The sequence below is a fragment of the Thamnophis elegans genome, chromosome 1 (genome assembly GCF_009769535.1).
Source record: "Thamnophis elegans isolate rThaEle1 chromosome 1, rThaEle1.pri, whole genome shotgun sequence".
NCBI lineage: Eukaryota > Metazoa > Chordata > Lepidosauria > Squamata > Colubridae > Thamnophis > Thamnophis elegans.
In genome coordinates this window covers 171,856,321-171,868,953 of record NC_045541.1, presented here as the reverse complement: position 1 = coordinate 171,868,953, position 12,633 = coordinate 171,856,321, and the positions used below count along the sequence as shown (strand labels likewise).

Here is a 12,633-nt window from a genome sequence, read left to right as displayed (position 1 = left end):
CACAGGTTCTAATGCCAGTAAGGGTATGGCTAGCTGATGAGAGCTAAATAGCTTGAATACTAGTTTCCCTTTATTTATTTATCAGCACAAATACAACATACATACATACATACATACATACATACATACATACATACATACATATATTGGGTTTCTGTCGTGATGGACTCTTGTGACGAGCCGATTGACAGATGATGGAAGCAGTTAGCTTCCTCCCATAATTGGGGCTTACCAGGGGTTGTGACACTATATATATACCTTCTTCCCTGGCTTCAGCTGATAAGGAGGAGACCTGTGGCATAATGGCTAAGATGTTTGCCTAAGATGCAATACAACACAGGTTCGAATCCCAGTAAGGGTATGGCTAGCTGATGAGAGCTAAATAGCTTGAAATAGATCTATACTAGTCTCCCTTTATTTATTTATCAGCACAAATACAACACAAATATAACAAAGGCAACAGTAAAAATATTGGGTTTCTGTCGTGATGGACTCTTGTGACGAGCCGATTGACAGATGATGGAAGCAGTTATATATATATATAGAAATGTTTAATAACTACTTGGATTAGCCATGGGAAACTATTTCTGGAGTTGAATATGCTACACTGTAAGTATTGTATACTCTATGGATGATTAATATTAGCGGTAACTTGAACTCATAATGCTCAATGATAATGATGCATTTAGTTATGTTTGATGGATAACCAGTGATCTTATTTTTAATTGTAAAAACTGAGGCACAAAAGTTTGTACCCAAACGACATGCTTGACGAAATTGAGGAAAGTTTTTTTTTTGTTTGTTAGTTTAAAAAATAAAAATAAATACATTAAAAAAAACCAATATGGGGTTTTAATACATTATAATGATTGATTGGTAAGGTCCTTATGTAATCTGTCTCATGTGTAACTTGCACAAAATCTTTCTTCCTGTGTCATTCAAGTTGGTAAGAGGTGGACAGTTGTGTGGGTGGGCAAGAAAGATGGTAACCCATCATTCCCCATGTTCAGCAGTGGGATGTCAAGGTGGAAAGTATAATAGAGATAGAATGCTAGACTTGCCTCTTTCTTTGAGGGATATGATTTATAGCCCACCTTCTATTATTCAGAGGGCATACATGGCTCCTCCTTCTCTCATTTCCCCCTGCAAGAACAACTTGGTGAGCTGAGGTGGGCTGGGCTGAAAGAAAAGGGTAGGCCTAAGTCCTTCAAGCAATTCCTTTAGCTGTGGAGGCTCTTGAAGGTGGGTTCTCCAGCATCTTCTCCACTGGGCCACCTGGCTTCGAGCTGAGAGACGGCCTGGCCCAAAGTCTGAGATGGGACTAGAACCTGGATATCCTTGTTCTTGGTCCAGGACCTTCACCACTGGACCAAAATGGCTGCTGGGATGAGAGAGAGGGATTGGCCCTAAGTCTTCCAGGGGTCTTCCATAGCTGAAGGGAGGCTAGAACTCAGTCCCAGTCCTACCTCTTGAGGTTCTACCTGTTAGCACATCACAGATGACTGGAGAGAGGGATGAACTTGGCCTCCTCTCAGCCAAACAATTGACCATGTCCTTAAGGAGAAACATCTCCAGATGTTTCAAGTGGTCTCCTGCAGAAACCTTTTAGGATTAGACGGGTGGCCCCAAAAGGCAGGAGCTACAACTGGAAGAGATGCCAAAAAGGCATTAAGAGTTGTTAACCTAATTTTGTAAAGCTTCTCTGGTAACATTTGATTGTTAATTAGGGCATACAAAACCTTTGCCAGACCAATTCTCGAATACACTTCGTCTGCCTGAAATCCACACTGTATATCGGACATTAATACGATTGAGCAGGTATTTCACGAGAAGAGTACTCCACTCCTCTGCTCACAATAGAATTCCCCATGCCACCAGGCTCTAAATTTTGGGCTTGGACAACCTGGAACTACGCCGCCTGTGGTATGATCTAAGTACAGTACACAAAATTGTCTGCTACAACGTCTTACCTGTCAAAGACTACTTCAGCTTCAGCCTCAACAATACACGGGCAAACAATCGAAACAAACTCAAGGTAAACTCCAAACTCGATTGCAGAAAATATGGCTTCATCAACAGAGTGGTCAATGCCTGGAATGCTCTACCTGACTCCGTTGTTACATCCACAACCCCTCACAGCTTCAACCTCACCCAGTGGTGGGTTTCAAAAATTGTTCGAACCTACTCTGTGGGTGTGGCCTCCTTGGTGGGAGTGGCTTGCCACCCATGTGACCGGATGGGAGTGGCTTGCCGCCCATGTGACCTGATATGAAGATGCCGACGACACTTGTCAGAACCACCTTAAATTACCTCACACACAGCACTGGCATGCATAAGAATAGGATGTAAACTTGTTTTTTAAAAGGCATCTTTGGTTTGCGTTAAAACAACTTCAACACACGCAATGTTCTGATTGCACCACAAACGCAGCAGTCATCCTTACCTTTCACAGAGGCACTGAGTTTTATAAATATGAGCATGATAGTGTAGAATAATCATATCCAAGGACCAGTGTTGGGTTTCAAAAAACTTTGGAAGCTCTTCTGTAGGTGTGGCCTGCTTTCCGGGTCCACTGGTGGAACCTCTTCTAACCGGTTCGGTAGATTTGACGAACCGGTTCTACCGAATAAGTGAGTAGGAACTCACCTCTGACCTCACCCCATTCCTAAGCGGTCTGTAAAGGGCGCAAGCATAAGCGCACCAACATGCCTATCGTCCCTGTCCTACTGTCCCCTTTTATTTGCATCCATTCCTTTCGTTCATGTCCATGTTCCTATTTATACCTGCTATCTTGTACATGTTTGACAAACTAATAAGTACAAATACAGGATTGTCCTCCGTTTCCCTTACTTGAGCATTGTGATTCCTGCCGGGGTGGTGGGGACGCTGTGCCGCCTCATGTATTCGTGCATGTCTGGGAAACTCTTCTTGATATATTCCTCTGCGCTGCTCTCCCAGACGGTTCCAAAGCGAAAACCCTGGGATGGATGATGAAGCTGCAAGAGAACAAAATTGGGATCAGACCGTCTGCTCCTAGTTTGGGGAGTTTTTTATTTAATTTAGGGCATGGGAGGGGGGGATTCTTTTAATGTGAACATTCTTTTAAATATTTGCAATAGAAATCAGGGTGTGTGGGGTAAAAGAAGGGAAAGAAATGGAGGGTGGATAAAACAAAAAGAGAAAAGGATGTGATTTCATAGGATGTTTTCCAATGAGAACACGTCAGCAACAGAAGGATGATAAACGTCATGGATGATTTGAGAACAGGTGGGGGGAAAAGGGCCTGCAGGATTGTCTTGCCAAGGTGGCGCAGTGGTTAAATGCAGCACTGCAGGCTACTGCTAGATCAGCAGTTCAGCGGTTCAAATCTCACCGGCTCAGGGTTGACTCAGCCTTCCATCCTTCCGAGGTGGGTGAAATGAGGACCCAGACTGTGGGGGCGATATGCTGACTCTCTGTAAACCGCTTAGAGAGGGCTGAAAGCCCTATGAAGCGGTATATAAGTCTACTGCTATTGCTATTGCTATTCTGGCATTCCAAGTGATGAAAGCAACTCCAGGACTGAAGATTAAAACTTTAATTTAGGGGGAAATACAGAATAACAGAATTGGGACTTTGGAGATCTTCTAGTCCAGCCGTTAATTGTTCTAACTGTCAGGAAAGTTCTCCTTAGTTCTGGATTGGTTCCTTAATACATTTCCATCCGTTATTTCTTGTACCGCCCTCCGGTGCTTTGGAAATCAATTAAAAGGTAATATTTTAAGGGGTTTTTAAATAATACTCTGTGTGAGAAAAAGGGAAAAAAGGAAGTTTCTTTTTTCCATCCTGATCTCTTTAGGTTACTAAGTTAATCTGTTTGAAATTGCTTCCCCCAAGCAAATAGTCATGCAAGATTTCACCATCTCGAGGTGATAACCAGAAATGTCAAAGGTTTTTTTTTTATATAAAAAAAAGACTAGATAAATTCACGGAGGAAGAGGAAGATGAATGGAGACATGAGTGGAAATATGAGTGGGGCTTCCATTTCTATATATGAAGGTAGCCTTGACTTACAACCACAATTGAGCCAAAAAATTCTGTTGCTAAATGAGTCAATGAAGTGAGTTTTGGCCCATTTTATAACTTTTCTTGCTACAGTTGTTAAATGAACCACAGCAGTTGTTAAATCAGTCACCCACAGATGTTAAGTGAATCTGGCTTTCCCATCGACCTTGTTGTCAGGAGGTCACAAAAAGTGATCGTATGACCTTGGGACATTTGCGAATGTCATAAATATGAGTCAGTTGCCAAGCATCTGAATTTTACGGCCGCGGGGATGCTGCAGTGGCTGTTAAGTGCGAAAACGGTCATAAGTCACTTTTTTCAGTGCCGTTGTAACTTCAAATGGTCACTAAATAAAACTGTTGTTAAGTCGAGGATTATCTGCAGCCTACCACTGAGAATCTGCTCTTGGGGTAAGTAACAAGGGAGAGGATTTGAAGGCATCTCGGAAGGTTTGATTATCTAGAAACATCAAGGGGAGGAAACCGGAGTCAACAAACTCTGTGTCAGAGAGTGTGTCACTCTATTATACTGAGCCGAGGTGGCGCAGTGGTTAGGGTGCAGTACTGCAGGCCACTTTAGCTGACTGTGATCTGCAGTTCAACGGTTCAAATCTCACCGGCTCAAGATCGACTCAGCCTTCCATCCTTCCAAGGGTGGGTGAAATGAGGACTCGGACTGTGGGGGCAAGTTGCTGACTCAATTTGCTAAAAAATTTGTAAACCGCTGAAAGCCCTATGAAGCGGTATATAAGTCTAATAAATAAATAAATAAATAAATAAATAAATAAGCAAAAACTCTGAGGCAGGTAGGGTAGATTCCTCAAAGAATAGCAGTATTGGCACATATCTGGTGAAAACCAACTGTGAAGGGCCCCTCGGTTTTCACCTAATTAAAAGTTCAAGTCCCCCCCCCCCCCACAATTCCAAACAATCAGTCACATGGCCCAATCAAGGCAGTGTCTGCTCGTCTGGTGACATCAGTCCACCTTCCTCCAGCGAGGTGTGAGACCGTCCTTGGTCCCCAAGAGAAAGTACTGTATTTTTTGGAGTATAAGACACACTCCCCCTCCCTAAAAGAGGGTGAAAATTTGTGTGCGTCTTATACACTCAGTGTAGCCCCACCCACCGGCCCTGACCCTTTGGCTTCTGCCTCCCAGCAATTTGCCTCCTTGCAGCAAACAGCGAACAGCTTGATTAGCACAAGCAGCTGATTGTTGGGTGGATCGGCCTCCCGACCATCAGCTGTTTCAGGCTGCAGGGATTGCCATTGCTGCCTCCGCGCACCCCATTTCCCACCTATTCCAATTCCTACTACCCGGAATGGAAAATGGGGGCATGTAGAGGCTGAAAATGGGGCATGCGGAGGCAGCAATAGGCTATTGCAATCCCTGAAACAGCTGATCATCGGGAGGCTGATCTAACCAACAATCAGCTGCTTGTGCTAATCAGGCTGTGCTGAAGCTGAAACAGTCTGTTTGCTCTTTGCTGCAAGGAGGCTCCTCAAAAGCTAGGTGCATCTTATACTTTGGAGCATCTTATACTCTGAAAAATATGGTATTTTATTTTGACTACACAACCCCAGCTATCTCTACTCCCCCGCTCCACATTCCCCAGCTCCAGTGGGGCACGACTGAAGCTCCAAAATGGCTTCAGCTTCAGGGTTGACACTTTGGTTACATGCAACACAATTGTTCTTATTTGGAATGGTCCACAAGGCTGGAAGGTGGATGGAGGGGAAGCCAAGCTCAACTATGGGACACAGGGAAAGCAGAGACAGAGAAGAAATTTGGAGGGAAGGAAGAAGAAGATGGAGAAGAAGTTGAGTAAGACAGGGAGGCTGAGGAGGACACTGTGAAAGAAGGGCAAGGAGGGCATAGAAAGAGAAGTATTTGTTCAACCTTGGGATCATGAATCCCAGAGAGTTCCTCAAAAGTTTTTTCGCCCACCATCACTGCGGCCAAGTTGGCTGTGTAGCTGGAGAGGACCAAGAGGCAGAAGATGGCCCAGAGGTTCATGAGGAAACGGCCCGTCCAGCACTTGGGTGTCTTGCTGGAGACGGTGCGGCCAAACAGGATGGCGTAGCAGAGGTTCAGGGCTGAGGAGTAGGAGAAGATCTTCATACGGTTGCGGCCGTGGGGTGTCATGCCGTAGGGGCTCTTCCACTCGTACAAGGTGAGGAAGAGGGCCGTCATGTGGAGAGCCACGAAGATGCCCACCCACATGGTCCAGTGCAGCGGCCACATGAAGGCCCCGATGGGCGACGCTGTGTCCCGGATCCTCACCAGGATGCCCAAGCTGGTGGAAAAGAAAGGGCTGGTGAAGTCGATCACTTGACTCCGGGCCGAATTGATGCTGAAGGACGTCACGGCCATGTGGGCCGTGCCACTCAGGAGGTCTCCTACCAGCCCCGTCCAGCGGCCGTTCTTCCAAGCCCCGTACTTTCCGTCCCCCACAATGTAGAGGTCGAAGTCAAAGGGCAAGTCTTCGGCCAGCTTCTCCAAGAGGTCAATGCAGTAGCCGTAGCAGCATTTCCGGTACTCCATGGGCACGGAGCCGTTCTCCGAATCCAGCTCCTCGAAGAGGGCGTTGAGCACGGAGGAGTCGTTGGTGTGAGGATCCAGGCAGAGTTGCCCCGCTGGACAGTTGCCCTCTTCGTCTACCTGGAAAGAGCATCAGTTAATAACCTTTTGAATATCAAGTAGGAAATCAAAGAGGCTGGTCAGGAGAAACATGGAGATCAGACTTCTCCAACCTGACACCCTCCAAATCTTGACAGATTGTTGAATTGGAAGGGACCTTGTAGGTCATCTAGTCCAACCCCCCCCCCCCACCCAAGCAGGAGATCCTGCACCATTTCTGACAAATGGCAGTCTAGTCTCTTCTTGAAAGCTTCCAGTGATGAAGCTCCCACAACTTCCAAAGGCTGTTCCTGGGTTGATTGTTCTTACTGTCAGAAAGTTGCTCCTTATTTCTACGTTGAATGTCTCCTTGATTAGTTTCCATCCATTATTCCTAGTCTGGCCTTCACGTGCTTTGGAAAATAGCTTGACCTTCTCTCTGTGGCAGCCCTTTAAATATTGAAAGACTGCTGTCATGTCTCCCCTGGTCAGTGGTGGGATTAAAATAATTTAACAACCGGTTCTCTGCCCTAATGACCATCTGGGTAGGTGGGGCTCGGTGGTCATGTGACTGGGTGGGTGTGGCCAACTCTATGTCACTCATGTCAATGGGTGCTTCACCTCAGCTGTTACAATGTAATAAGGGTTAACCGGAGAGACGGTTTCTGTAAGCAGGGCAATAAAGTTTAAGCTAGAAACAACACCAGAATGTTTCCTTCCTGCCTTCCTTACAGGATTAGCCCTGTAAAGTGGAAAAGAACAAAATAAGATTTCTTCCAACAACCAGTTCTCCCAACTGCTTAGAAAGTTAACAACCGGTTCTCCCGAATAGGTGCGAACCGGCTGAATCCCACCACTGGCCGTGGCCCTTTTCTTCATTAGACTAGCCATGAGGTTCCTGCAACCGTTCTTCATATGTTTTAGTCTCCAATCCCCTAATCATCCTGGTTGCTCTCCTCTGCACTCTTTCTAGTCTCTCCACATCTTTTTATGGCGTGGTGACCAAAACTGGATGCAGTACTCTAGGTCTGGTCTTACTATGGCTTTATAGAGTGGTATTAGTACCTCCTTTGATCTTGACTGCATCCCTCTGTTAATGCAATTTAGGATTGCGTTGGCTTTTTTGGCTGCCGCTGCAGACTGCTGGCTCATATTTAGAATAGGTAGTTGTCCACTAAAATTCCAAGATCTCCCTCACAGTCACTGCTATTAAGCCTGGTTTCACCCAGTCTATATGTGTACTTTTGATTTTTCTTACCCAAGTGTAAGACTTTACTTTTCTCTACATTGAATTTCATTTTGTTAGATGTTGACCAGTGTTTGGTCTGTCAAGATCTTTTTTTTAGTCCTCGCTCCCTAAAAATAGATGAGGCAAATGAACGATTGCAAAACGAGTGGTTAGTAAGTGAGGACTACCTACATGCACTTCTGTGCAATGTTGGGATCACATCTGAAAGGCTGCGGTGTGCACGGTAACATAGCTATGCCCATTTCACCATGTTTTGGGGGCACATCACAATTTGCAGCAGATTGCAGAAAGAGGTCACACATATGTGTTTCCCGTCCTGATCTCTCTGGATGTGCAGGACTACAATATCCATTGTTCCCAGCCAACATGATCTTCTGTGTGTGGATGATGGACCTTATACAGGTAGACCTCCACTTACGATCACGACTGAGTCCAGAATTTCTGTGGCTAAGCCAGACAGTTATTAAGTGAGTTCTGCCTCATTTTGCGACCTTTCTTGCCGCAGCTGTTAAATGCATCACTGCTGCTGTTAAGTTAGTAACACGGTCGTTAAGCGAATTGGGCTTCCTCATTGACTTGTCAGGAGGTCACAAAAGGGGATCACATGAACCTGGGACACTGCAACGGTCATAAATATGAACCAATTGCCAAGCACCTGGATTTTGACCATGTGACCATGGGGATGCGGCAACGGTGGTAAGTATCAAAAATGGTCATAAGTCATAGTGCTGTTGTCACTAAATTGTCACTAAATGAATGGCTGTAAATCAGGGACTACCTATAATCTGCACATCTGGAGAATGCCAATTTAACCAAACCATGTTAGCAATAGCACTTAGACTTACCGCATTTTTCAGAATATAAGACAAAAAAAAAGAGGGTGAAAATCTGGGTGCATCTTATACACTGAATACAACCGTGACCCGTCAAAACCGCGCTCGACTAAACCGCACCCGATTAAACCGTGTCGCTGACGTCATCAACAGGGCGACAACAGTGAACGCGGAGAAAGAAGGGCGCTTTAAATAGCGCTTTGAAAGCAAGCCGATTCAACTTAAGGTAAGGGTTAGGTTTAGGGTTAGGTTTAGGGTTAGGTTAAGGGTTAGGTTTAGGGTTAGGTTTAGGGTTAGGTTAAGGGTTAGGTTTAGGATTAGGTTTAGGGGGGTTAGGTTTAGGTTTAGGGGTTAATTTTAGGTCTAGGGTTTACAGCGTGCTTCTTTCTCCGCGCTGTTGTCGCCCTGTTGATGACGTCAGCGACGCGGTTTAGTCGGGCGCGGTTTAGTCGGGCACGGTTTTGTGATGGAACCGATCCAACATTTTTGGCCTCCCAAAACCCTGCCCCTTCACAAAAATGGACGTGGGGAGGCTTTGGGAGGCCTGCAAAGTGCTCCTGGGGCACGCTGAGGAGGGCAAAAAGGAGCAAAAAACAGGCCGTTTTTTGTTCGTTTTTAACCACCACCACCCCAGCCCCTAGGAGCACTTTGCAGGCCTCTCAAACTCTCTTCATGCCCCGTTTTTCACAAAAAATGAGGTGTGCAAAGGATTTGGGAGGTCTGCAGAGTGCAAAAAACTTTTTTTTAAAAAAATGTACCTCTTCAAAATCTTGGCACATCTTATACTCTGAAAAATACGGTATATACCTCTTCACAGTGCTTTACAGCCCTCTCTAAGCCGTTTACAGAGTCAGCCTATTTCCCCCAACAATCTGGGTCCTCATTTGACCCACCTGGGAAGGATGGAAGGCTGAGTCAACCTTGAGCCTGGTGAGGTTCGAACTGCCACATTGCAGTCAGCCGGCAGTCAGCAGAAGTAGCCTGAAATACTGAACTCTAACCACTGCGCCACCACGGCTCTCGTGGCATTGCACACTCTTATATTTTTTGTAAAAGAGAAATGTCTGCGAGACAATCAGCTCTGCTCAGCAGCTGCCCCCCTCCCACATCTCCCGGTCTACCTACGCACCTCCCGGATGAAGACAAATGGGTGCTCCACCAAGGTCACCACCCGCAGCTTCATGCGTGAGAAGCCCCCGCCCTCGGCCTGGTTCTTGCGCTGCAGGTGCTGTGGCCAGCTGCCCTCCTCCGCTTCCATTTCACCCCCCTTCCAGCTGCCCACCGTCACCCACGTGGGCTGGCCCACCGAATCCCTCAGCAGGCTCCAGATTTTGTAGTGACGTTCAGTGTGGATGTGAGACGTGTTCTGCACAAAGACCTCGCCCGTGTGTCCGCGGAAAGAGGTGTTGGCTAAAAACCTGCAATAAGGGAGAGAAGAAAGCAGGAATCAGAACAACAGGGTTAACAGGGACCTTGGAGGTCTTCTAGCCCAACCCTCTGCTCAAGCAGGAAACTCTACGAGCCTCTGTGGCGCAGTGGTTGGAATGCAGTACTGCAGGCTATTTCTGCTGACTGCGAGCTGATTGCAATTTGGCAGTTCAACTCTCACTAGGCTCAAGGTTGACTCAGCCTTCCATCCTTCCGAGGTGGGTAAAATGAGGACCCAGATTGTTGTGGGAAATAGGCTGACTCTGTAAACCACTTAGGGAGGGCTGCCAAGCACTGTGAAGCGGTATATAAGTCTAAGTGCTATTGCTATAGCTATAGCATTTCAGACAAGTGGTTATCCAATATTTTCTTAAAAACCTCCAGTGTTGAAGCACCCAGAATTTTTGAATGTCTAATTCCACTGATTAATTGTTCTAATTGTCAGGAAGTTTCTCCTTGTTTCTATAATTGTTCTCCCCTTGATTACACGTAAAAAAGATGCAGAGACTCTAGAAAGAGTGCAGAGAAGAGCAACAAAGATGATTAGGGGACTGGAGATTAAAACATATGAAGAACAGTTGCAGGAACTGGGTATGTCTAATTTAATGAAAAGAAGGACTAGGGGAGACATGATAGCAGCCTTCCAATATCTCAGGGGCTGCCACAAAGAAGAGGGAGTCAAGCTATTCTCCAAGGCACCTGAGGGTAGAACAAGAAGCAATGGGTGGAAACTAATCAAGGAGAGAAGCAACCTAGAACTAAGGAGAAATTTTCAGATAGCTAGAACAATTGATCAGTGGAACCACTTGCCTCTAGAAGCTCGGAGAATGAATCTTCACCCTCATCCTATTGATATTCGCTACTAATGTGAAGCCAGATTTGGTTAATGACAGCATGATTCACTTAACAACTGATTCGCTTAATAAGGTTGTAACACGGGGTAATCCATGTAACCACTGCCCTGCTTAACAAAGCCAATTTTGGGTCGTAATTCTACAGAAACACATGTGCATTTTGGGAGAAGAGATTGGTTACTCTTAAGGTAAACATAAAGGTTCCCCTTGCACATATGTGCTAGTCGTTCCAGACTCTAGGAGGTGGTGCTCATCTCCGCTTCAAAGCCGAACAGCCAGCGCTGCCTGAAGACATCTCCATGGTCACGTGGCCGGCATGACTAAACACCGAAGGCGCACAGAGTGTTGTTACCTTCCCACCAAAGGTGGTTCCTATTTTTCTACTTGCATTTTTTACATGTTTTCAAACTGCTAGGTTGACAGAAGCTGGGACGAGTAGCGGAAGCTCATTCCGTTACGTGGCGCTAGGGATTCAAACCGCCAAACTCCCGATGTTTCTGATCGACAAGCTCAGTGTCTTAGCCACTGAGCCACCGCGTCCCGGCTACTCTTATGGATGCAAAAATCAAGAGTCGCTTACTCACTGGGAAAGGTAGAGTCCAGAGGATTCAGAGTCCACGACGTGTTTGTCATTGCAATTCACCATGCTCTGGATGAGGGCGAGGTCAGGCCGGATGTAGACAGCCCTGGAAATGGCCCGGGATACCAGCTCTATGGCATCCTGGATGAAGTGCTCCAGAGAGGGCCTGTCCACCTCCCCGAAGGCCAGAAGACCTAACGGCAGCCCCTCCGTCTGGAGCTCATCCACGTTCTGGGGTTGCCCCCAAATCCAGTGGAACTGCTGAGTGACCCCCAACTCCTTCGCCGTCCGGAAGATGAGCTGGGAGAAAGGAGCATTGCAGCCGAAAAGCAAAGCCGGGCCTGGCAATTCGCGGTATTCCTCCAAGTGTCGTCGAAGGTGGCGGGCCGCTTCTCTCTCGTCCAAGAAGCTCAAGTCAATCACCACCGTCTTCTCCAGGTGGGCGTGGCTGGTCCAGAGGTCAATGAAGGAGGAGGCATCCCAGGCTTGGCACAAAACCAGCGTGACATCTTGCCAGCGGTTGGCGTGGAAGATGGTGGCCAGCAGGTCCAATAGAGTCTCGAAGTCACCACATTGGTCCATGTGGAGATGGAAGGGGTTCTGCGAGAAGGAGCCAGGAGGGGGAAATAAGAAAGTGAAAGCAAACGAATGCAGGCAGTCCTCGACTTACAGCAGTTCACTCAGTGACCGTTCAACTTTACAACGGCAATGAAGTGACTTAAAACAGAAGCCAAAACAGGAAATCGAAGTCTTTTTTTTTTACTATCAAATTTAAAGTATTGACCATAATGTAAGCATAATGGTGATACGAACAAATTATTATTGTTAAAACTGTGAGTACAATTGCGATTACACTATTACAGATGTTAAAACCGGGAAGGAAGACAATGCAGAATAGAGAACTATAAAGGCTAAATATGCAAGCCGATACAGAAGGCTATAAAACTATTTTATATTGTTATGTGTGTCATGTTTTTTCCGTATTTGTTTTTTTCTTCTTCTGTTTTTAAAGGTTAAAATGTTTAGTT

General features: G+C 46.1%; 1 protein-coding gene across 1 annotated transcript in view; it reads right to left on the bottom strand.

Annotated features, from left to right (window-relative positions):
- Positions 1–12,633, bottom strand: part of GRIN3B (glutamate ionotropic receptor NMDA type subunit 3B) — a 60,658-nt gene that overhangs the window by 9,328 nt on the left and 38,697 nt on the right. Inside the window, exons 2-5 of the mRNA XM_032214305.1 lie at positions 11,610–12,205; positions 9,873–10,161; positions 5,942–6,703; positions 2,851–2,996 (exon numbers count right to left, since the gene is read on the bottom strand). Of these exons, the coding sequence (XP_032070196.1) occupies positions 2,851–2,996; positions 5,942–6,703; positions 9,873–10,161; positions 11,610–12,205 (1,793 nt within the window). The remainder of the gene's footprint in view (positions 1–2,850; positions 2,997–5,941; positions 6,704–9,872; positions 10,162–11,609; positions 12,206–12,633) is intronic.